The 27,259-nt window shown below is 38.4% G+C and overlaps 1 protein-coding gene across 1 annotated transcript in view; it reads right to left on the minus strand.

The window, feature by feature from the left end:
• The window catches only part of LOC145978942 (ribosome biogenesis protein BMS1 homolog), an 82,490-nt gene that overhangs the window by 12,924 nt on the left and 42,307 nt on the right, over window positions 1–27,259 (minus strand). The window contains exons 12-17 of the mRNA XM_083111951.1: window positions 26,212–26,377; window positions 24,968–25,116; window positions 23,476–23,664; window positions 21,046–21,176; window positions 17,739–17,847; window positions 12,722–12,989 (exon numbers count right to left, since the gene is read on the minus strand). Coding sequence (XP_082968077.1) covers window positions 12,722–12,989; window positions 17,739–17,847; window positions 21,046–21,176; window positions 23,476–23,664; window positions 24,968–25,116; window positions 26,212–26,377 — 1,012 coding nt within the window. The remainder of the gene's footprint in view (window positions 1–12,721; window positions 12,990–17,738; window positions 17,848–21,045; window positions 21,177–23,475; window positions 23,665–24,967; window positions 25,117–26,211; window positions 26,378–27,259) is intronic.

Consider the following 27,259-nt stretch of genomic DNA (forward strand, 5'->3'; position numbering starts at 1 on the left):
TGGTGAAATAGTGGCTGTTTATGGTGATGACAGTCCATCACTTGACACTGCTTGAGATGGAGAAGAAACTTTCAAACCAGACACATGTTCCTCACAGGTGAGCTTCAATCCTGGAGACCGTGAAGCACGGATGATTTTTACGGTGAAGAAAGTGGAGGCTCTTGACCACGAAGACAGAAATAGTTATTCAAATGATATGAATGAAGTTTTAGTTATGGGGGTGTGTAGGAAAATGCAGGAGCACCTGCACTTGTCTAAAGTATCAAGATGTTTGATGACCCCATTTCAGCAGCAAAGTCGACGTGAACTTTCGCAGCAGATGTTGATTCTGTTGGAGCCCTATGAAAAGAATTTCCTTGCATGTCTCATAACTATGGGTTATAATGCTGGGTCTACCTGTAAGATTCGGAGACCCAAGAAATGAACAAGGAGTGGAAACATTCCTCTTTCCCTCCCCCAAAGAGGTTAAGGTGCATAAATATGAATAGAAACTCATGCTGATCTGTTTTTGGGACAGGCATGATTTTTGGGCAATTTAAAATACCTCAAACTTAAGAATTGTATTTAAAATCTTTCTGCCTACACTGTATTTAAATTTCATCGTGACCGGATCACAAGTTCTTTTCAAATGGAGCGCTCGTTAGGAAAAAAAAACGGCACCTTTTATTGTTCTAACGATGATAAAAAATCAAAGGCATAGTTGAAAAAAATTGGTTACCATAGGTTAACGTGGAATTAAAAAAGCTAAATCTTCATGTAATTTGTTTTTATGTAGGTCTATTGGTTAATTTTAAAATAATGTCCAAATTAGTGTACCCATAATATTTAATCTGATGTTTCTTATGATGTGTTGGTAACAGTTAACATCAACGGATATCTCTATACATTATCGTTAGAAGCAGTTTTCAGTGACTGCCGAGTGAATAAATTTCTTCCAAAATAACCAATAAAATGGCATGAAGTCAGGGGATAATATTTATGAAATGGACAGCAGATGTAAGTTACAAACTTATTTCGAATGGCAGAAAAAATATTTACCTAAAAATCAGAGCTTTATACTTCAACAATTAAAGTTAAAGAGGTGGCATATTATTGTGTAATAAATTGAAGGCTGCTTTTACTGCAACAATGATTATGCCATTATCACCATAGTTTTCAAACAAGCAGTAGTTACAATAATGGTAAAAACAGAAAAAAGTGTTGGAATCATAACGCATTAGCAGAGTTCGTAAGTTAGCCTGTGGAGTATTGAGAATTCTAGAGGAAATATTGAATAATATTGTAAAGACTCATCACTTTCGACGTGATATTCAGCCCTGTCTTGTGCACTCGCATGCAGAGGACAGCAACAATGCTCGTGATGACTTTGGAAATGTCAGAAAGACAACTAAGTGAGTACAGACACTTCATGTTAACTTGTTTGAAAAGTTAGATCTTATATGAGTACATCCTCTAATATTGTACAAATAATACCTTATGTACAAATGTACCTTAATAATAACTGAGTAAATACTGTGAGTTTGACAATAGATATAGATGTGTTGCAAACAAATGTAATGACAACATTTAAGCAGAAGAGCAATGTCCACGTCTTTTGACAATTTTAAACATAATGCAAAATTTTGTTTCGCAAATGTGAATCTTATAGAATCCTGGTCATCTCCTGCTTCTGTAATAAATTCTCAGATCCATATTACTGATAATCAGGCAATCAAGTTTACTTTTTTGACAATTTCAGGTGTAAAGTTTCCTTTTGTCAATTTCCAAATGAAAACATTGTGTGTAAAAATGGGAGAGAGGTTGTAAGGGGGAAAAAGGAGGAGAACAATATTAAGTAGGAGGGTTGTCAATTTATTGTACAACTTAATGGCACTGTCCGAATTAAGCTTTTTGCTTCGGGGGAGGGGGGTTGCTTTACTCATTGGCTTATTTGAGATTTCATTCTGGAACAGAGAGTTTTTTCTTGGTAAGTAAGTTCAATTACTATTCTACCTCAAGAGTAAAATATCAGCTTTTTATTTTAAATTGTACATTCATGTCCACAAGTTAAGGGATCTGCGAGATCCACTAGAAAACACTGGGTCACTGCGATAATGGATGAACGAAAACATGCCTTGGGAATACTGAAACATGTGAAAACAGTAATACAAATACAAGATATGCAGTCACACTGGAAATTGACACTGGGCAGCACTTACATGCTGTGGTTTCTCTCTGCCGGTGGCATACATTTCGTGGTGGACGGTGCCAGCACTAGTCAATATGGGGTGTGGTGACCCCAATGGCAATACAGGTTGCACAACGCCTCCCTATACTGCGAATCAGGCTGCCCAGCATGTCCTGCGGTAACGCACCCCATTGATGGACAAGCGCCCTTCGGAGGTTGACAATGGTCTATGGTGGCGGAGTTAGGGCTACAATCCTCTGGCCTAGAGCATCCCATGCATGTTCAATTAGATTGAGGTCCAGTGAGCGAGCAGGACACTCCAGACACATGATCTTCTCATGCTGCAGATACTCCTCCATTAGGCACACACTGTGTGGTCTGGCATTATCATCCATCAGATTGAACCCAGGTTCATATGCACTACGAAAATGTCTCACATATATTGCAGGATGTCATCCCTATAGACCAAAGGCATCACAGTACCCCATGGAAACATATGCAGCGATGTACGTGCTACTAACATGAAATAACAAGAACACTGGCACTGCCATATCAGTGGTACCGTGTCTCAGAGATGTGCCAGATGAACAGGCACCGAGAATAATTCTCCAGGTTAAACCACGAATCAACCATGAACAGTAACATTTGTACCGTTACAGCTATCACAAAACTAATTACAGCATTGCATATCTTGGAAAAATCTAATGTGTTTTGATATCCCATATGGCCTCCTTGCCATTTGAAAAATTTGACCTCGATCCAATATGGCGGACATGTCCCGGATGCACCCTCACACATAGGCCCCTTAACCTGATGTACCCAGGTGAAGTTGGATCCTTTTCAAAGAAAAAAGGGTCTCCTGGGACTTTTCAATCACCCTGTATATTTCTTGTAGTGAATTTCTTTATGTAAGGCAGTGGTTCCCAAACTTTTTCGTTTCACGGCACCCTTAGTGTTTCAAGATTTTATCAAGGCACCCAAGTTAGAATGTAGGCTTATCTAACGAAAAGCTCAGTTAGTGTGGTTAGGTTACTAGAATTAATTTTATAAATAAACACACCAGTGGCGTATGCTGGGTTCAAGGCCTGGGCTATTTCATCATATCATAGTATTCAAATGGACAGTCTTTTACGTTCATTTATATATTTGTTTGTATATTGAAGTCATGTGACATTGTGATTATAAATATACACTTCACAAATAATTATGAAAATGTAAATTATATCATTAAGAGAAAAAAAAAGGAAAGTATTTCATGCTTATTTAAAAAAAATAAGGGCCCATATTGTGAAATATTTATACAGATCTACTTGCGAAAATAAAATATAACACATATAATAAACTTCTTAACTTTAACTTCTCTCCTTCTGGGTAAATTTCAATGGAGTTTCATGTAATTTGTAATTTCATTCACTGATTTTTCCTCAGGATTTGTAGCTTATCCTCATACAGAAGCCGAACAAATGGTGTTGTCAATAGATCCTTAATTATGTCAATCATTTTAGTTCACTAAACAACACAGCACAAACGCCATTCACAAAGAAAAAGAAACAAATTCCAATGGACTGTAAATTTTACGAATATGGATTTTTTTTGAAAGAGCAGGAGATTGCCAAGTGGTGAAATTAATTATGCCTACCCTGCCAAGAGAGCCGCAGATCGAGAGGTGGCCAAGTGAATTACATCTCCTCCAATGAGAGGGCCCCAAGATTGACAGGTGGTCGAGTGATATACGTCTCCACCACCAAGAGGGCCCCAAGATCAAAAGGTAGTCAAGTGAAATACGTCTCCTCCATCAAAATGGCTCCAAGATCGACATTTGGTCGTGTGAATTAAGTCTCATCCACTGAGAGGGCCCCCGAGATTGACAGGTGGTCGAGTGAATTACGTCTCCACCACCGCAAGGGCCTGGGATTAACAAGAGGTCGAGTGAATTGAGTCTCCACCAACAAGAGGGTCCCGAGATTGACAGGTACTCAAGTAAATTACGTCTCGTCCACAGAGAGGTCCCAGAGATTCACAGGTGGTCAATTGAATTGTTACGTCTCCTTCACTGAGAGGGCCCAAGATCAACAGGTGGTTGAGTGAATTACGTCTCCTCCACTTAGAGGGCCCTGAGATCGACAGGTAGTCGGGTGAATTACGCTTCCTCCATCGAGTGGACACGAGAAGGATAAGTTGTCAAGTGAATTATGTCTCCTTCACTGAGAAGGTCCCAAGATCGACAGGTGGTCGAGTGAATTATAACTCCTTCACTGAGAGGACACCGAGATTGACAGGTGGTAGAGTGAATTAAGTCTCCTCCATCGAGAGGGCCCCAAGATCGACAGGTGGTGAAGTGAATTACGTCTCCTCCACCATGAGGGTCCCCAAGATTGACAGGTGGTTGAGTGGATTATTTCTCCTCCATCGAGAACACCCAGAGATCACCACGTGGTCGAGTGAATTACGTCTCCTCCACTGAGAGGGTCCCAAGATTGACAGGTGGTCGAGTGAATTATGTCTCCTCCATTGAGAGGGCCCCAAGATCGACAGGTGGTCAAGTGAATTATGTCTCCTCCACTGAGAGGGCCCCAAGATCGACAGGTGGTCAAGTGAATTAAGTCTCCTCCATTGAGAGGGCCCCAAGATCGACAGGTGGTCAAGTGAATTACGTCTCCTCCACAGAGATGGTCAGATATCGACAGGTGGTCAAGTGAATTAAGTTTCCTCCACCGAAAGAGCCCCAAGATCGACAGGTGGTCAAGTGAAATGCATCTCCTCCACTGAGGACCTCAAGATCGGCAGGTGGATGAATAAATTACGTCTCCGCCATCGAGACAGCCTGAATCGACAGGTGAAGTGAATTACGTCTCCTCCACCGTGAGGACCCAGAGATTGACAGGTGGTCAAGTTAAATCTCTCTCCTCCACCGAGAGGATGCTGAGATCGATAGGTTGTCAAGGGAATTACGTATCGTCCTCCGAGAGCAGCCCAAGATTGACAGGTGGTTCAGTGAATTACAACTCCTCCACCCAGAGGGCTCCAAAATCGACAGATGGTTGATTGAATTACGTCTCCTCACTGAGAGGGTCCCGAAACCAACAGGTGGTCATCTGAATTATGTCTCCTCCATTGAGAGGGTCCAACTATTGACAGGTGGTCGAGTAAATTACGCCTCTTCCACAGAGAAGGTCCTGAGATCGACAGGTGGTCAAGTGAATTACATCTCCTCCCCTGAGAGGGTCCTGAGTTTGACAGGTGATCAAGTGAATTAAGGCTCCTCCATCGAAAGGACCCAATATCAATAGGTGGTCGAGTGAATTAAGTCTCCTTCAATGAGATGGGCCCAATATCAACAGGTGGTCAAGTGAATTAAGTTTCCTCCACTGAGTGTGCCCGAGATCAACAAGTGGTCAAGTGAATTTAGTCTCCTCCACCAAGAGGTCTTGAGATCGACAAGTGGTCAAGTGAATTAAGTCTCATCCACCAAGAGGTCCCCAAGATTGACAGGTGGTCAAGTGAATTAAGTCTCCTCCATCGAGAGGGCCCCAAGATCGACAGGTGGTCAAATGAATTAAGTTTCCTCCACCGAAAGGGTCCAAGATCGACAGGTGGTCGGTCAAGTCAATTATGTCTCCTCCATCGAGATGGGCCACTATCAACAGGTGGTCAAGTGAATTACGTTACCTTCACTGAGGAGGGCCCCGAGATCGACAGGTGGTCGAGTGAATTACGTCACCTCCAGTGTGAGGGTACCGAGATTGACAGGTGGTCGAGTAAATTAAGTGTCCTCCACCTAGAGGGCCTCGAGAATGACAGGTGGTCGAGTGAATTTCATGTCCTTCATGGAGGGAGCCCCAGATCGACAAGTGGTCAAATGAATTACATTTTCTCCATCGACACGTGGTCAAGTGAATTACATCTCCACTACCGAGGGGGCTTGAGATCGACAAGTGGCCAAGTGAATAACGTCTCCTTCACCGAGAGGCCCCAAGATCGACAGGCGCTCAACTGAATTACATTTCCTCCACCGAGAGGGCCCGAGATCGACAGGTGGTCAAGTGAATTAAATCTCCTCCATCGAGAGGGTCTGATATCAACAGGTGGTAGAGTGAATTACGTCTCCTCCATCGAGAGGGTCCCACAATTGACAGGTGGTCGAGTAAATTACGTCTCTTCCACAGAGAAGGTCCTTAATCGACAGGTGGTCGAGTGAATTACGTCTCCTCCCCTGAGAGGGTCCTGAGTTTGACAGGTGGTCGAGTGAATTAAGTCTCCTACATCGAAAGAACCCGACATCGATAGGTGGTCAAGTGAATTAAGTCTCCTCCACCCAGAGGGCCCAGGATCGACAGGTGGTCAAGTGAATTACATTTCCTCCACCGAGAGGGCCTCTGAGATTGACAGGTGGTCAATTGAATTATGTCTCCTCCATCGAGAGGGCCCAAGATCAACAGGTGGTTGAGTGAATTAAGTCTCCTTCAATGAGATGGGCCCGATATCAACAGGTGGTCAAGTGAATTACGATTTTCTCCACTGAGTGTGCCTGGGATCAACAAGTGGTCAAGTGAATTTAGTCTCCTCCACCAAGAGGTCTTGAGATCGAAAAATTGGTCAAGTGAATTAAGTCTCATCCACCGAGAGGTCCCCAAGATTGACAGGTGGTCAAGTGAATTACGCTCCTTCACCGAGAGGGCCCAAGATCGACAGGTGATTGAGTGAATTACGTCTCCTCCACCCAGATGGCCTTAGATCGGCAGGTGGTCAAGTGATTTATGTCTCCTCTGTCGAGAGAGCCCAGAGATGGACGGGTGGTCAGGTGACTTACGGCTTCTTCACTGAGAGGGCCCCGAGATTGACAGGTGTTCAGGTGAATTACGGCCCCTTCACTGAGAGGGCACAAGATCAACAGATGGTCGAGTGAATTACGCCTCTTCTGCAGAGAAGGCCCAAGGTCAACAGGTGGTCGAGTGAATTACGTCTCCTCCACTGAGAAGGCCCAAGATCGACAGGTGGTTGAGTAACTTACATTTCCTCCATCGAGAAGGCACAAGGTCGACAGGAGCCACAGTGAGGGCATGCCTTCACCAGAAAGTCAAAAACTACTAAATAGTTACATTTGCACTACTAGCAATATCCAAATAATTTTGATTGATTTATTTGGTGTTTTTAGTCCACTTTATGCACAGTAAGGCTAATCGGGAATGGGCCTACAGTTTAAAGTGGGAACCAAACCACTGTGTGCTTCCACCAGGAATCGAACCTGGGACCCTTACTTACAAGGCGAAGACGCTACCACTCAACCATCGGGGAGGTAATGAGAATTACAACTTAGATATATGAAATACACCAATGTATTAATGAATATAAATTGCACATTATTGAAGTAAGTTGTTAGTTTTAAGAAATATTAACAAATAAAAAATGTGCATTAATAGTTGCATGAGTTAAGTTATTGTTATTATTGATTCACTTTATTTTACTTTGCTTTTTTGTGCCACTCATATTTCTGATTCTTGACATATCTTTTTACAGTGCAGAGTTGTCAGCTCTACGCCAAACCCCCTATATGCTGATGAAATTATAGGTGGTTATCAATGTGGATTTAAACGTAACAGATCAACTACAGATCAATTTTTCACATCAGACAAGACACTTGAGAAAAAGTGGGATTATCATCAAAATGTCCATCAGCTATTCATTGATTTTAAACAAAGCATATGAATCAGTCAAAAGAGATAAATTATATAATATATTAGTAGAGTTTGGAATACTTAAGAAGCTTGTTAATATAATAAAAGTATGCACCAGTGAAACAAAAAGTAAAATTTGTGTGGGTATTAATGTCTGACAAATTTACCATTCATGATGGGTTAAAATAAGGAGATGCATTATCTTCATTGCTCTTTAATTTTGCGTTAGAATATGCTGTTAGGAAGGTAAAAGAAACTAACGAAGGTACTAAAATTAAATGATGTGACTCAGTTGTTAGCATATGCAAATGATGTAGAATTATTAGGGGATGCTATAAATATAATTAAAAATAATGCTAAAACATTTTTCAAAAGCGTTAAGGAGATAGGTTTGGAAGTTAGCAAAGAGAAAACTAAATATATGCTTACAGGCTGAAACCAAGTGTTAGGTAATAATCAAAATCTAATTATTGATAACTCGTTTCAACCACTTTCCAAATTCAAATAATTAGGAGTAATACTAACAAATGAAAATGATATTAAAGAGGAAATAAAAAGCAGACTTAATTCAGGAAATGCATGTTACTTTTCTCTTCATAATCTTTTGTCCTCTCGTTCAATATCCAAGAAACTAAAAGTTAAAATATACAAAACAGTAATTTTGCCTGTAGTATTATATGGATGCGAAACTTTGTCACCTTCTTTGAAAGAGGAAAATAAATTGAGAGTATTTGAAAATATCCTTAGGAAATATTTGGACCTAAATGGGATGAGGAGACAGGGGAATGGAGAGGATTACATAATTTGTATTAATGTCCAGATATTATTAGGATAATTAAATGAAGAAGACTTAGGTGGCCAGGCCATGTGCTACGAATGGGAGACGAAAGAAGGGTTTACAGGATTGTTGTTGGAAAACCAGATGGTAAGAGACCTGTAGGAAGGCCAAGACGAAGATGGATGGATAATGTTGAAATGGACCTACAGGAAATCGGTAGGGATGGAAAAAGTATGTACTCTTATGTGATCAAAAGTATCCAGACACACCGCGAAACGTGTGTTTATCATAGAGGGCGACACAGTACTGCCATCTACTGCATGGAACACATAGTCAGCGAACTCAGTAGTCTGCAGACAGTGTGAGACAGCAGTATGGGATGGTCTGAGGAACTCACAGGCTTTCAACGTGGTCAGTTGGTTGGGTGCCACTTGTGTAGGAAGTCTGTGTGTGAGATTTCCACCCTCCCAAACATCACTCTGTCCACTGTTTCCAATGTTATAGTGAAGGGATGTGTACATCCCAAAAGCGTGCAGGGTTGTACAGCATTATCGTCAATCATCCATCACCACCATCACACAGGAATTCCGAACTGCATCAAGATCTACTCCAAGCATCATTACTGTTTGGCGCAAGGTGCGGCAACTTGGTTTCCATGGCCAAGCAACTGCCCATAAGTCAAACATCACACAGACAGATGCCAAATGCTGCCTCATGTGGTGCAAGGAGCATCGAAACTGGACCATAGAACAGTGGAAAACCATTGTGTGGAGTGATGAATCACAGTACACAATGTGGTGATCCGATGGTAGGATGCGGGTGTGGTGAATGCCTGGTGAACGACATCTACAAGCATGTACAGTGCCGACAGTGAAATTCGGAGGTGGCAGGGTTACAGTGTGGTCATGTTTCTCCTGGAGGGGGCTTGGCTCCCTTGTTGCTTTACATGGCAATGTCACAGCACAAACTTACGTTGCCATTTTAACAGCTTTCATGCTGCCTACCGTCGAAGACCAGTTCGGGGATGACCATTGTCTCTTTCAACAGGACCGAGCACCCGTGCATACTGCAGGGCTTGTGGGGTAGTGGTTTGACGACAACAACGTCGTCCCACTAATGGACTGGCCTGTGCAGAGTCCTGATTTGAATCCCACAGAACATCTCTGGGATGTTTTGGAATGCAGACTTCGTGCTAGACCACACCGATCCACATCAATACCTCTTTTCATTTTGGCACTCTGCGAGGAATGGGCTAGCATTCCTTAGGAAACCTTCCGGCACCTGATTGAAAGTATGCCTGCGAGAGTGAATGCTGTCATCAAGGCTAAGGGTGGGCCAACACCGTATTGACTGTCAGTGTTCCCGATGGAGGGTTTTCCAAACTTGTACTTTATTTTCAGGTGGGTGTCCGGATACTTCTGATCACATAGAGTAGATCTTGCTCAGGATAGGGACAGATGGAAGGCCTGTATTGTTGCAACCGTGTTGTTGCAACCATGAACCTTCAGGTTTAAGGAGGCTAGAGAGTGAGTGAGTTAGTTAGTTTTTGTGCCAATTTTGGCTAATTTGCGAAGATGGGGATGAGTGATGATATGATGAAGTTGATGAATGGACACTCACAAACATCTGTGACCATGCCAGGATTTGATGTTTGTTCATATATGTATATTTGTTTCCATGCACGCTAGTTTATTTATAACTTCATTTTTAATTCTCTTCAGCAGATTGCAGTTTTGTCGTATTTATGTTATTTGAAGCATTACATATATATTTGTTTTTGTTAGTTTATAGCTTTGTTTTTTTACTACACTCAACTTACAAAATTTATTGGTTTTATTGCCATTTATAGTAAGCGAATAATTATGTTACTTTTGAAGCAAAGTGGGACTGAAACACTATGCATTCCACCGGGTATCAAACCCGGACCACCTGCGGAGAGAAAAAAAAGGAACTACGTATATCTGCTTGTTGTGAAGTTAGCTTCCATATTGATATCTTCATTCGATATGCAATTTCTTCTTCTTTCAGCTTGCCAATGCATTTTGGCCAAGTGAATGACACGCTCCCCCTCCCCCAATCATCACAATGAACTTAGTCGATATCAATTATTCAAAAAGTATTTTATTAGTTTTAATTTGTAGTCACCACCAAAAATGAGACACCTAGATAACTGAAATACCCTTTTCCTTGCATGTTTCCTAACTCAAATTTATCTAATCAATAACAATAATAATACTTAATCAACTTCTTGCAATAATCTTTTGTCTGTCAGATAGATTTATCTGCAAAGAACACCAACAAAGCAAAGGGATTGAGAGAATGCAGCTTTCTTTTCCTTCCTGCATAAATATAAAAGTTTAAACTGTGAAAAAGTTGCCTCAGGGCATTTATTAATAGGTATAAATTCAATGGGATTTGATTTAGATTAATAAAAGTTGCAATTTTTCCAGTCTACAGAGAAAAATTCATGCAGAATTCCCAGAGCCAATAATTCCTGGAATTCAAGGAATTCCCAGTGAGTAGCCACTCTGGTAGAGCATCTGACTCCAACGCAGGAGACCCACTGAGGTGGATGATTTCAGGTGCGAATTTTTCAAGCAATGGACCTGCATGGAGCATCTCTGGGATTCACTGTCTCTAACAAGTAGGTAAAGGGAGATGGAGCATGGTGCTGATCAAATCACCTCCACATACAACTGTACAATTTGTCATCAAGGATTTGTTTCTTTGTTTGAGTTTTAAGTTCACTTTATGCACCCATGGGTAAATTGGGACTTGACCTACAGTTTAAAGTAGGATTCCAACCATTATATACCTCCACTGGGTATTGAATCTGGGACCCCTTGATTACAAGGCGATGGCATTACATCAAAGGTTTGAGATTGACTGGTAGAACTGTGAGGGAATGCTTCAACTTTCAGTGCCAGAGACCTGTAAACAGTTATAAAGCTTATTCTACTTTATTATCTCTCATAGCCTTCTTCTGAGTGAGTCTAAATGAGAAATCCATGAATTTAATCCCACAGTCCTTTTGTCTTGGCATTTGTTGCATCATCATAAGCCTCATTCCATGAAGTGAACAATGACCAATATTCTACCACGAACACATGTCAATCTGCTTGGGAACACAAAAACACGCCCTTCTACATTACATTTTAAATATTAGTTAACACATCGATACAATCAAACAGTAGTCCAAACAAGGTCTTCTGAAACCATATTTGAAGATTAATGTTAAAGATTCTACAAAATACAAAAGCCAACACTGATAACTAGAGGCACATATTTTTGGTAAATAAAAAAGCAAAATTTCGGTACAAAAACAGAGTCGATTTCGGGTTCAAAAGCGGTAAATAAAATAAGATTTCGGTGTTATAGCGGTGAATAATCACATCAAAAGTGCTATATAAAATGACATTTTGGTTTTAAAATTGTGAATATAATCCTAAATTTGATTTAAAAACTGCACTTATTTCACAAAACAAACTTACCCCTTCTAATAGCACATTTATGTAGTTACCAGAGTATTAAGTTTATTCCTGTGTAAAGGGGTCCATTTTTGCTTCTCAAATATTTACAGCAGAATTAATCAATTTTCCAAGAATTGCATATCTCACAGGCTACTTCGACTTCAGAAAGTGTCGCGTCGGTATATGAACGGTAAATTTCGTGTTTAAGAGTACATTTCGCATTTTGCAGTTCATTTCACATTATTTCGTGACAAAACAGGGTAGAAAAATGCGCCTCACACCTTTCAGAAAAATGAAATATGAACATTACAGCATGTTATTTCATATTTCATGTTTTCGTCAAAAACGAAATTTGCATGCCTCTACTGATAACCGATCAGATATAAAATTTTAAATGTTCTTAGAACAACATGAATGGTTTGCATATGCAATGAGGTTACTTGCATGGGTTTTGCTTCTGAAAAGGAAAACTGTATATTCTGCATTTACTATGCAAAACAAGCACACGTGAATTGTCACATGATTTGGACATAAATCTCACTAGAACAAATTTTACTTCTGAATCATAATTTTAGTTGAAGTAGAATGCTTCATGTTAAACAGAAACACCTACAAAAATTTGCTTTCTTACCGCTCAATTGAATTTGATCTTCAAAAGTGGCACGGAACGTTCCCTCTGGTTTTGAAGCCTTCTTGATTTGACCTCTGATGCCTGATACTGTTCTTACTTTGGCCCCTTCAAAACGAGCCACTTCCAATGATGAATTAAACATCCCCTTAATGAAGGCTGTTTTCCTGTATATCTTCAAAGGCACGCCAGTCAATTTCAGCTTTTTCACCACCTGAGTTGATTTATCAAGATCTAAAACTAAGCCAGTTGCAGCTATCCTGAAGTCAGGCTGTAAGATATTAACAATAGGGAAAAGTATGAGGAACAGTTTACATGTTATACATAGAGATTTCTATAAAGATATACTATTAAGTGTAAAAGTGCCTTGCCAAGTATAGTTAGCACATCAGATAAATACAATAAGAAATCTCAGGTTCTATCAGCTAAAGAGATGAGGGAAAAGGTATCATGCTTAAAAAATAAGTTATAAAAAAATACAATGGACAGGGACCTGATTACATTTTTTGGTGTTATATCTTTCCTTCTATTATTACTTTTTACTTGTCATTGTTATTTTTTGAACTCTGATTTCACTTTACCATAATTAAGTGTATCAATGATCTTAGTAATTAGCATAGCCACTGTTGCATACCACAAAATAATACAGTAAATGTTACTAATATTAAAGTGGCTTTATTTCTTGCCGCGATGTTTTTCCCTGGTTTCTCACAACTTTACACTGCTAGTAACTCTGCTCTATACTAGTCACTATACATTAGTGTAGTAGTGACTAGCTATGTAAGGGAGGGGTAAGGGGGGAGGGTGATGGTAGTGTAAGAGTTTGAAGAAGTTCTGAGGAACGAAGATCAAACATAGTTCCAAGAACAAAAAGCACTTTAATAGTAACATTCACTATATTATATTGTAACATGATGATCATGTGGAGAATAAAACAAAAATTGATCCTCAGGGATAACATGTTTTTAGTTGTTAGTCTATGACAGCATTAGTTCTAGCAATTGATTTAGGACATTTTTAAAATAGCTTATGTGTTGAAGTGCCCATAACAAAAATAAAAAAATCAATCAAATCAAAACAAATATTGTGTATTTTACAATTTTCTCACCAAGTGCATAATATTAGAAGCAAGTTTCATGAATTCCGTGAAATATTGAAAACCTTGTGAATAAAGGGAAAAGATGACAACTTTGCAATCAGGTATTTAACGGATGGCCACTTGTGATGTTGACAAGTTCTCAGGACAGGTGGTTTTCAAGCATGCACTTTTCAAATGTGCACTGCTGCTTTAAAAAAATAAATCATAGGAGAGCTAATTGCCATAGAGAGATGAAATAATTTAAACATTTATCTCCCAACAATGAGAGTTAACAAAAGAAGAATAAAAAATTTGAAATCTTACAAAAAGAAAATCTTATTTGGAAGGTTTTTATGGTCTCACTACTAAAACAAAATTAATTAAAAATCTCATACGTAGCACTACAATCGTACAAATCATATTGAAAATAGTTCAATGCTTTTTTGTGGGAAAATATTAAAAAATAATAATGCACTTAAGAAAAAGTAGTGTATAAAATTTTGGGGGAAAATTTGGTTCATGCATTGGCCCTATGGATGCTAATTGCTTGAGATTTTGGAGGAAATCACAATGAAAGACTCTCCTTCAACGTCATGTGGCACCCATACAAATATTTTTAAAAAATCTTCCCAAGAATCTTTTTTTAAAAAAAATACCATACTTTTTACGAAATTTTGGAGTTTGGATCTATTACACCGAACTCCAAATAGCCACCAAATCAGTTGCGATTTGCAGGGAATCTGCATGAACACCTGCCTTCAACTACAGGAAAACCTCGTTACTACGTTAAGGCACCGCAAAATTTCGGTACAAAAACAGAGGGAATTTCAGGTTCAAAAGTGGTAAATAAATTAAAATTTCAATGTTATAGCGGTGAAAAATTAGATCAAAAATGGTATATAAAATGACATTTTGGTTTTAAAATTGTGAATATAATCTTAAATTTGATTTAAAAACTGCACTTATTACACAAAATAAACATATCCCTTCTAATAGCACATTTATGTGGTTGCCAGAGTATTAAGTCTATTCCTGTATAAAGGCACCAAATTTTGCTTCACAAATATTTATAACATTTTCATTTTTAACAAAATGAATCAATTTTCCGTGAATTGCATAACTCACAGGATAATTCAAACTTGAGAAAGTGTCACATCTGTAAATAAACTCTAAATTTCGTGTTTAAGAGTCAATTTCGCATTTTGCAGTTCATTTTGCATCATTTCATGACTTAACAGGGTAAGAAAATGCACCTCACATCTTTCAGAAAAATGAAAAATTAACATAACAGCACATTATTTTACATTTCGTGTTTTCGTCAAAAACGAAATATGCATGCCTCTATTAATACGATATTGGTTAACCCGAAGTACCCTTTAATCCAAAGTTCTTCCCATTCTCCAGCCGATAAGATAGGATTTTTAATGTATTTCAGTATGGATTAACCGAAATACGGATACTTTTTAATACGAAGTTGTTTACAGACCCTTTGGCAAAACTGGTTTCGTTTAATTTGAAGTAGACACCTGCATACGTCAAGACAAGGTAGAATGTGGAGAGAGAGCTTGGATATTATTATAAACTGACCTTGATTTGTTTCCTTGTCCTAACAGCTGCTGACAACTCGGTGGAAGAAGCCCAAAAGGCGAAAGGCCCAATGGGCTTGCATTCTTTGTAATGTGCATGGCAGGTCAAGCTTTCATCGCTGAATGCACCACCTTGGAAATATTCACCAGTGCCATAAGAGAAATATGAGAAGATCTCAGGAATGTTCCAAGATACAGACATGTAGGACCTTGAAGTCTCGCCCATCCGTCTAGCTCTGAACTAGAGTTTCACTGTGTGTGAACAACTCTTGGCCTGGCAACCGACAACTTCCGGTAAACGATTTCATTCAAAACATATTCTTTGTTCTCTGTAACACTTCATCAAAAAAGGAAACTGAGTTACAGATAATCAAAGTCATGTAGGCCAACTAAAGATCATGAACACGCTTAATGTGTTGTCATCCAGGTTCCGACAAAAGTTTACCTTGATCTTACGTATGTCATAACTTCTGTTTCCTGCAGATGTCATAAAATTTGCCAAAAAAAGTGTTCTATTGGATGAGTGACTTCTCCCTCTTTTTATTAGCAATTGTGGGGGGGGGGGAGGTCGATACAGTGTGTTTCAGTCCAGATTTTCTTTCTCGTGGGCTGATTATGCCCAAGGGTGGAAGCAGGGCAATGCGATCATTGCACAATTCAGATCCCTTTTCTTGTTTAAATGCTGCTGTTTGCATAGGAAATGTTGCCCGTATATCTGTTACTAACAACGTAAAACGTAAAGATGGATAATTTTCTTTTTTCTTCACACTGCTGATAAAAGTTCTGTCTTTGGCATTTGCATTATATTTAAAATGCCGAGAATTTTCTTCCGCCACCTGTTGCTCTAACTTTACACCTGTCTCTCTGTTTGTGTTGAGGCTGGCATTCGTCTAGCATCTGCAAAGATGACGCTTGCAAATAACAGCAATGACTCATCCAAGCAAAGTCAAAGTCATTGTTTTGAATCTCACAAAGCTGTTTTGATTAGACAATAACAAAATTCCATCTCCAGAAAGAAAACAAAGAGTTAAAATGACTTTCTGTTAAGGCGAAATTCAACAATAAATTGTCAACTAACGTGAGAATAAATAACGATCCCATCAATTTTATGCTGAAGCCCTTGGAATTCCACTGCATTTGTTTCATATCAGTGTTTATTTTCTTTCCTTTTTTTTTTCTTTTTATACCCTAGGCTAGCAACAGTCTGATTTGAATGATTATCGAGTGCGGCACTGTTTAATGTGTCCTCGGATCCACATTCTGTGCAAATAAATTGCAAGATGTATGTGCAGATTACAATGCAAGTCAAGGAAGAGTTTGGACGGCTCACTGGAAAGGGTGATGAATATGAAGTTGGTTGAAGCAAAGAAAGACTTTTTCTTTTACTTAGACAGCCAAACCAGAATGAAATTTTCCAGCTGATAATGTGATAGAAAGAAGGAAAGTTTTACTGTTCACTTGACCCCTCCCCCTGTTTTGTCTGGTGCCGAGAAAGGTTGTGTTGTCTCTCCCAAAAGATCTTATTTCCCCAGTTAATCCTGTAACGGACAATGCTCTAGTAGACCCATATAAAAAGCCAACATTCATTCAGCCCGATTATCTCCAGACTTTTGCTGGACCCAGTATAACTGCTGTGGAGATTCTAAGAGTCTCGCTTTTATTAAATGAGAGATTGTTTTCCTTTCTGTAGGTCTCAGTACAAACAAGTTTATCAGGAACTAGAATTGTAAGAATTTCGTGGAAGAGCAACAAATGTGCACAATTAGAACAAAATACCATTTTTTAAAGACTTTCTAGTGAAATCCAGAAAGTTCTTTTTGCTCTTGTGTTTTTTTTCTTACAATATTATTACATAGTACAGATAAAGCTTATTTTGAGATATATATTACCAAGTTTAAAACATCCGTTATGGGGTAATTTATGCTCTAATTTATTTCCACCTGAAAAACAGGTGCTATCTTGAAAAGTTTGGATAACTCGAAGTTGACATTTTTTGGTCCCCTGGACTTTAAAATATTATGTGGAAAAATATTCTGAAGAACCAACTTTTTGAAAAATGAAAATCGTAATTTATGGGGAAAAACTTGAATCTGGGCCTATTCTGCCAAGCCTCTAATAGGCACAAATTTTTCCCATAAATTACAATATTTCTATAAATATTTTCATTACATCAAAGGCAGGTGGTGAGTTCCTGCAAACCTTTCACTTCAGGAAAAGGATCTTGGTAGACTCGAAAATTTGGAGAAAAGTTAAAGCGTGTCTGGGGTTTATATCCAATTATATTACAATTGCATGTTAAGGGTGAAAGCACAAGAAATCGATAAACAATATTTGAAATTAACCTTGCATACCCTACCTGTTTTCCAGCAACCTTTTGTACTGCTAACAATCCTGTTCCTTGTGGTGTGACAGGCCCCCAAAAGTGTGCTGTACAGTGTAAATGCTTTGGAGTATATTTCAAGAGCCTGGAAAAAAAAAAAAATTGTTACTTACTTCATATATTCGATTCTTAATAATATCTTTAATCTTTATGGTATGTCTTCATGATGCAAAATTGATACCAAAAAATTGAATAATTCATTTTAAAAATAAGAATTTGTAGTTTATGATTATTGTTCCTGTCTTTTTCAGTTTTCATTTACTGGACACTCCACAGAAGAAATATCTTACTTTAATGATAATAGTTAACATTATGATAATAGTTAACATTATAATTGTCTAATATTTTACAATCACATTTTCATAAAATTGAAGTACAATTTTCAGTATACAGGTAAACTTAATGAATCCAAGTTTGGAGAATATGAAGGTAATTTCAATTCAAAGCACATATAAATCAAAATGTGAATAGTTTTTGATTTGAAATTACCTTGAAGTTCTTTCAGTAAACTAAACTGTTTAGTTCAAACTACTAACTATAATTGGACAATAAATCTTACTCTCGTAGGGTGGAGGAAAGTATATATATTTCTACAGTTCAGGCTTGGGCCACAGCTGAAACAACAGTGTGCCAAGAAGTACAAGTAGAACAGAATTTTGTTTTCCATCCAAGTTCCCTTTTCCCTGTAATCTTTTCTTACTTTCACAAATGTTTGTAAATCATTGTCTGTGGAAACATTCATCAGGCAGGCTGCATCTTCAGTTGCAGAAAAAAAGACTGTGAAAACGGAAGTGAGTATTCAACCTGAGAAGTTGCCAGGTTCAGATCAAATATATAGTCAGTATGGAAAAACACTGTTCTCTCACCAGGCTTGTCGAAACTGGGAATGGTAGGGTGTGTTGTGGGGAGGGGGTTGATGTGAGGAAAAGAAAGGAAGGTTGGAAATGGGGTTGGTTGGGAAAGTAATTCAGTGGTCTTATTCAGGCCAAGGGGGTATGGTTGCACTCATGGCTGATATGAAGGCTCTCCCATCTTTGTCATACTGAGGTGTTGGTGAATTGGGGTAAGTGGTAGGTGATCACTACTTGGAAGCAGTCATTGAAAGGGATATTAAGATTGTTGGTATGAATTGCAACACTGAAGTCCAAGTTTTGCATGGGGGAGTGGTGTTTCACCTGACCCCCAGGTAAAAGCCATCACAGATGTTGCAGATAAAAATATATAATAATGTTTGAGGTGTGACAGTGTGAATGTGGAGGTTATGAGAAATGACGAAAATGTAACAGGTTCTTCACTTTCTGTGGTTGCATTGGTTGTGAGGTGAAAGGGTAATGTGGAGCAGAATGTTATGGAGTTTGGTGGGGGGGGGGGGGCTTGAAAATAAGTTTCTGGCATTAAGATCACTGTGGAGAATGGGGAGAAGGGAACGTAGGGTGTGTCTGATATTGGGTGACAAGTACAGGGGTGTCCGGTTTCTTGGCGAGAGTGTACGAGGAAGCTTGGAATCTGTTTGGATACCAGGGTAGATGATAGCCATTGTTGATCAAGGTTTGATGTAGGTGGAGGTTGTAGTTTCGTTGAGAGTTTAGTGAGGTATTGAGGCATTGTCCTCAGAGGGCCAGAGAGAATGATTGCTGCTTTCTTTGTGAGAACTGGAGACTTATAAGTACTGCATGTGGTTGGTGGGTTTGACATAGATGGATGTTTTCAAATGACCTTCCTCAATGTGCACATCCACATCCAGGAAGTGATTTGATTGGTGGAGTGGGTCCATGTGAACTTCATAAAGTGAAGTGATTAAGTTGGTCTAGGAAATTTAATGGGAGAGAGAGGGGGGTGGGAGGAGGTGGCACGCATGTGCCCAGAACATGAAAATGCCATCAATAAAATGGAGGTAGAAGTGTGGTTTCTAAGATTGGTTATCGAGTCCTGTTCAAGATTACCCACAGCTGTGCCACAGTTCTGAAGGTGAAGTTGTTGGAGGTGAGGCATAGTGGGCCAGACTGCTCCTGGGATTGTGGAGTTTAGGTCTGCTGCTGCTAATGTAGAATTTGATGCAGCACAGACCATGGAAGTGAGGGATGTTAGTATACAGGTGACATCAATGATAGCAAAGATAGTGTTTGGGGGCAGTGGTGGAAGGTCATTCATTATCTGAAGCAAGTAGCTGCTGTCACAAAGGTAGGAGTGCAGAGCTTATACAAGAGTCTGGAGATAGAAGTCCACAAAGGTGGAAATTCTTCTGGTGGGGGAGTAACTTGGCACAATGGGTCTGCCAGGGTAAACAGGATTGTGAATTTTGAGCAATAGGTAGAAAGTTGGGGGCAGGGTTCAGCAGGTGATTGTGGATATGGTAAAGCCATCAGACCCTCAGAAGGACCTTGGGTGTGAATGAAATCCTGAATTCTGCCCATGTGTGTCGTTGATAGATCAACACTGGTAGGTTTGTAGGAGGGGTCCACTAGCTGGAAAGTGACTTCAGGCTGGTTATTCCAAAAATTCAGGATCACAGTGGAGGACCCGTTGTCATATAGGGTGGAATTCTGGAGGTCAGAAGAGCATTTTGCTGGGAAGGGGTGATGTTGAGTTTGTTGTGGAGTAGCTTAAGCGAGGCAAAGATAGTGGGTAGTCAGTGGATGGGGGGGGGGGGGCAAAATTGGAGGATACTGGGGCGGGTTCCATGAATTGTAGTCTGGAGTGAGGGTTTTCCCAGAAATATTGCTATATAAAGCTACAAGCACAGGTGTGAATATTAAAGAGGATGCAGAATTCATTGGGGAGGGATGGGGCTGTGAAGGAGGTGAGGCCTTTGGATGAGACATTGGTTTCAATATTTTCACTGCTGAAATTAACCTACTTCAATCTCTCATTCTCACCACTCTTTCATGTACTTCAACTTATCCGCACTACATCTGTCACACATTATAACAAGCATGGCTAGTAAACCATGTTATTTTGGACCAACTTTATCTCTGTTCTTCACCTGGCAACCTTGCAGGTCACAAGCACAACTTAAATTGCTTATGCCTGCAGTCACAAAAATTGAATTTCCCAGTATTTGATGTTGTTTCCTATCCCCCCCCCCCCAACACACACACAAAAATCCTTCTGGCCATCTTCCTTTTCTTCAAAATGAGGTGGAACAAGTTCCAACCGATCCATCTGTCTGCCATTGGTATACATGATTTTGAATTAAAAAATAATGAAAAATGATTTTTTAAAGAGTAGTTATTTGTCTACATAAGGGATGGAAAGATGTGCACTATATTTTGTCTCATCATACCTGTTCCTGAAATTGTGGTCTTGAACAGAATACAAAGGAAGAGTCTGAAATCTACGCCAGCCAAGAGATATTATCAATGGATCCTTAGTTTTGAGAATTTTTTGATGCCACCTGTGCTTCTTCACTCGAGCCTAAAGGAAAAATAGCAAAAACACTGTTAGAGAATAATAATGGCTGTTTGAAACACAGTACATCCTAAATATATCATGGATTCCAATTAAGAATTGTCTGGTTTAAATGTATATAAATTGTTGAATTTGTGCATCGCATGGTTTGTATATTATGAATTTTTATCGAGTATAAAGGCAAAGGATTTATGGCTCAAAAAAATAACAAAAACAAGTAGGAGATGCATTTACTATGTAACTAATATATTCCACGGATACTAATCAGGCCTTTGTGGCACTTCCCCAGTTTATTGGTTATTGATATTTTTTAATAAATCTCTGAATATTAGTGACATTAAGTAGACACTAAGGAAAATCAAAGAAATAGGCTTCACAGCAATGGCCCAAAAACCCAGTGTTTAATTCAAGCAAATATGGTTTCTTCTTCTCAGAAAATAGAAATAGTACCATAATTGCAGCAAAAAGTAGTATAGAATTCCTGGGGGGCTCTGTGGAGCACTTGGTTAGATTTGTACTAATCACAGGTTTGATCCCCTCCACAGGCAAAAACAAATTTGTTCACCTGAAGATAAAAGCAGATGTGCTCTCTCAAAACGTAGCGTTAGAATAAAGCTTAACGACCACTGAGATGCCGGAAATGTGCCACCCTGAACCTCCGAGTGAAAAATTTCATCTGCCTTTCCGAGGGTAGTCCGCACATGTACCAAGCCGCCACACACCGAACCACAGAGCTGAACAGAACATTTTCCATGCTTGGCTACAGCAGCGAGGAGCATGATGCTTGCCGAGCTAAATGAAGAGACGTGGAATTACACAAGAGGGCATTTGGAGACGTGGCCAAAGGAAATTTTCCACCCGAGAAACCTGCTGGCATCTGGCATGGAAATTCCGCGATTCTGTTCCATGCTTCAATAGAAGCAAACAGAAGTTCTGTTGTCGCGTTTCTCCGATCTGTGTGGGCGATATGCTTAAGTATAGGTAAAAGACTAGACAATGGGAAGTCCAGCTAACATTGCATGCTATCAATAATATACATTTTTAATGAATTTCTACTGAGGATAATTTATATAATAATTAGAATTTGATTCTGATTTCACTACACAAAATTTTATTTTTGTAGTATTTGTACTGTTCTAATAGTAAAATCAAGGTAACTAATGTCTTTTCTTATCAGCATTTTATTCACAAAATATATTATATTTTTATTTCAGTTATGAATAGATTGCTACTATGTCAAATGTCCATTTTTAACCTCTCATTGACAGAGAGGCAGGCAGATCAGTAGAGATATTCAGTATCAAATTACTCTAGTTGGTTTTTCTGTCAGTTACAACATTTTAACTTTGCATTTGTAGTAGCTTTCAAGAAATCAACAGTTCAATCCTTGACATGAACAGATGAATGAATGTTGGATGAACTGGAAAAGATTTCTTAGAATTAAGTTGATGTTTTGCATATCATTCAGTACACCATACTATACCTTCTATCTTTATTTACTTCTGAAATATTGAAGGTTATGTACACAGTGGAACCTCTATTTTACGGTTTTCAGGGGCACAAGCTGTAAAAACTTAAAATGTGGGAAAATTAAAAATGGAGGGAAATTTTTTAACATTTTGCTATGTGGGAACCATCAAGATTTAATGTATAATACGGCTAAATGTACAATCCTGGAACGTAAAATCGGAGTTCCACTGTATACTGTACATTGATTGTTGAAATGAAACTGTTTGACTGTCATGGACATGTAATAATGTAAAGACAAACTGAATAATAATTGTCTATTGAGTAGGAGGAGGGAAGCTAGTATCAGGAGTGAGTTTCTGTGTAACACTTGAAATGATGATAAAAAAAAATTCTTTACTAAAAATGCTTAACAACTATAGTGCAATTAATACATAATTATAGTAAAAATTCAGTAATATATTATTCCAGCTATCTACCAAGCATCTACCATAAATTGTAAAAAAAAGTGGTAAATACCTATAACTATTATTGTCATAGTAGATTTCTACATGCTAAAGAGTTGAAAGCATGACTGATTCTTTTCCTAAAATATTTACTATACAATTTATACTCTACTACCAGTAATACTCAGTACATCAATCTGAAGTATAGTTTGTCCACAATAAAATTAAAATTTCTATATTTTTTTTTGTTTAAAAAAAACCTACTTTACCAGAAGAAAGGGTAATTCCCCTGACATTGCCATAACTTTTCCAGAAAAAATAAATTCTCTGACTTTTTCCAGCATTTCCAGATTTGTAGACATTGTGTATAAGAAAGATATTACATAACATACCTGAACATATCCAATGTTTTCTTCTCCAGGTAGCAACCCACCCACTATGAGAGGATAAGTAGAGTCAAAGTTTTGAATGAGCTCATATGGTGCATTTGCGATCTCTATTCTGCAGTACATTCCTGGTCGAAAACCTTCCAATTGAACTCTCAAATTGTCATCTAAGCCTTCGAATTCACTTTTGTTTAGCTGCAAACAAGAACTGTGTGTTAAATGCAAATAGTAGAAAGAAATAATGCAACAGAATAACTACTGCAGTTCATCTGCATTAGTCAGGACCATCAATGCAAGTGCTCATGTGCCATCTGGGTGAATGCAATGAAAACCTAGGAGCAACAACTGCAAGTGTAATGCATGTTTCCCACATAATTATCTTCGCTCCACTTTGAAGCTAACACAAATCACAAAAAAAAGGAAATGAAATGAACAATCGAACACATACAAGCAAAATACTGATCTGAAACTTGCAATGTAGTTTCATGCATACGCCACCTTTCGCATTTAGATTTGTCCACTCACGCTAGACATGTCTTGTAGTCGAGCTACATATCATTATGAACCAGGTTGTAATGCAATGGGGGAGTGAAATTGAATGTAGGCATAAAAATGGATAGCTCTATTATAATATATTTTTGTTTCCCCCATGGCAAATCCTTCTCACAAGATTTGCACTGACAGACTTCGGATAAAGGTTCTCCAGTTTATGATATTCTGAAGTTACACGGAATTTCGGTAAGGTTAAGTGAAAAAGAGAACATCAAAAATGGCCATGGCATGATGATGCAGGACAAAGTAGGAAAGTTGCCCTAATGCTGAAACTTTACTAGAACTGTTGGCCCAACCCTAACTGATTTGTGGCACAAGTACAAAATATCTTGTGTTCAATAGGGCATAAAATTCTGATGGAGAACCTGAAAGCATGCAAGATTGAGTTGGTGTTTTAAGTCCACTTAATCGGGACTGGACCTACAGTTTTAAAGTGGGATCTGAACCACAGTGCAATGGTGCCTCCACCGGTATCGAACCCAGGACCCCTTGATTACAAGGCGATGACGGAAAGCATGCTAGAGATGAACTTCCTACTTATATGGCCACACATAAAAAAAAACTGGTTGAGGATTGTTATTGAAGAAGCGTTTGGGTTTGGTGAATAAATGACTCAAGGGAAAGTGTGCTGCACCTCCTCAGCAATGATGGTCTAGTTGGTTTGTTTTATTTTACTTTGGACTTCTTCCTCATTTGGCTAATTGCAAAGATGAGGACGAATGGTGATAAGAGGAGATTAGATGGATGAAGGGACAATCACAAACATATATGAATGACACAACACATGTGAATTCAAACAGACAACATGAGTCATGGCACGGTCTTGATATTGGCTTTTCGGCAATGAGCAGATGGGTATGAACACACTGAAGCACGACTTAAGGTCAATATAGTGCATCTATTTTTTTCATATTTTGATTCTTTAAGCTTCTAAACAAAGACTCACCTGTGTCTGCTGATCTACTTCTTGTTTTAGATCATCATAATATGTGGTTCCTCCTTCCTCTTCGTCATATTCGGCATCAAATTTTTCCTTTAGTTTTCTTTTCTTCTCCATTAATTTTTCTCTGTGAGACTTGTCATCTACAGGTTTCTCTATAAAAGAAATTAAACCATTCTAAAATATACCAAAAAAGTACACAAAGTTCCAGCAATGAGAGTCTACAATTGGTCTTGGATGCTTTAAGTAATTGCAAAAAATTTGCATACAGCACAGTCCTGATAATCCATGGTGTTTAATGCTTTCAGGTTCTCAAAGATATACGTAACGGTCTCCAGGAAAAAAAAAATTATGCATATTGGCCACTGTGCAAACTCATGTCAGAATTACTTCCATACACCACTTACAGTCCAGACCTTACTCCAAGCCATTTTCACCTGTTTGGACCCTTACAGGAATTCCTCGGAGACCAGCATTTCAGCAGTGACAAGCAAGTAATCCATCCATGACTTCAGCATACTGAAAAATATTCTACATTGCTGTTATCCAAACAGGATAAGTGTATTAGTGAAGGGTTACATTCAGAAATAAAAGTATTTCCTAAGTGCCCAAATGTCTTCCGTTATTCCAACATATCAAAAGTGTCAGTTTGACTTATATGGCTCTTGTACAGAGACATTAAAGCAGTTTACCTTGTGAAACTAATGAGAAACCACATTCTCAGATTTTGAGTTTCAATTAATTGAGACACTTCCTACACATCACTTCTTGCCCATTATTCTGGTAATAAATCCGTATATAATTAATCCATGTGCAAACAAAAACAACCCACTTGACAAAAATCAATAGCACATGATGAGACAAATGTAATATGTTGATATAAGGGAGAAAAAACACAGAAGAGAAAGAAAGATGCAAGGCTAATGTAAGAACAGGAGGAAGTTCATATACAGAGGCTACATGTTATACTGAAATGATTCCAAGAAAAAGTTAACACAGTTCAAAGCTAAATTGGATGCACTGATCAAGTTTTAGATTTAGCATCAACAACATCTATTATAGAAACAACTATGGTTTTAAAAAATATTAGTCTCTAAGATGCAGAAAAAACGGTAAAATACAATTGCATTTCCAAGAAAGTATTTCTATAAAACATCTTTCATCTGAAGTGAATTCACTGTCATTCTTTCATCCTGAAGGGAATTTACTGTCATTCTTTCATCTCTCTCACTTTACATTGAATCACTCACCATCACCCTCAGTTGAATCTTTCTGTGCAGCAGAGTGAGTTTCGCCAGTCTCCAAATCTTCAAAGTCTCCATAAACATCTTCATCGTCCAATTTGAGAAGTTCTTCTGCATCCTCTGACTCTTTCCAGTTTCCTGTTACAAAGCAGTCACGTATTGTTTCTCTCACCTACAACAAGTGAACAACAAGAAGTGGTCAATATTTTGAAATTAATCTGCACTGAAAGGATGCTATGCTAATCTCTCTGTATTCCAAAATTTGTCCCTTTCAATTTTTTTGATAGACTTATGTGAAGCAACAGAATCTGCTTAGTTATTTTATTCTCTCTAATCTTCTATTTCGAATAAGCAATCAATATGCTACTACATAGATTATTGAAACAGTAAAATGGGTTTATCAGCATTGAACACTGTCCTCCTAATACAGTGGAAACCTTAGTTTACATATTCCTGGATTTTACATTTTACTGCAGTTTAAATTGTTTCATCTTGAACCCTGAGAAAAACCTAAACTTGAGTTTCCACTGTACAATCACTGCCAATAAAAATGGGACATGCAGATCCTGAAATACTGGCTTCCCTGCAATGCATTATGCATGTTACCTAACTCTCCAGTGATTGCAGAACTTCCAATTAAAACTTGCTTTTGAAGTTTGCTCATTTCTGTAGACTTAGGCAACACATATAACTGAAGGGAGGATAGGTTCGAGTACCAGCCTGGGTATGAGCATCCCTTCAACAACTTCATGTAATAACTACACAGCCTCAAGGTCGCACTTAGTGAAAAATGGCAGAAATGCGACATAAAATACAAATAGAAGTTATAGCCGCATCCTACATATCCACAAGGAGGGATAAGCAATCAATAAGCATTAAAATTACATATTAAGTAAGACAATTACTTTAAGTTAGATACAAACACTTCCAAAATTAAATCAAATTAAAAATAATACTTCAAGTTTATACATTAATGCTATCATTTACTAAGGTATTCATTAAAATTTATTGTTGTTATGGGATTATTGAAAAATGTAGAGAATTTCTACAATTC

The sequence above is a fragment of the Lepisma saccharinum genome, chromosome 1 (assembly GCF_977018435.1).
Source record: "Lepisma saccharinum chromosome 1, izLepSacc3.1, whole genome shotgun sequence".
NCBI classification, from domain to species: Eukaryota; Metazoa; Arthropoda; class Insecta; order Zygentoma; family Lepismatidae; genus Lepisma; species Lepisma saccharinum.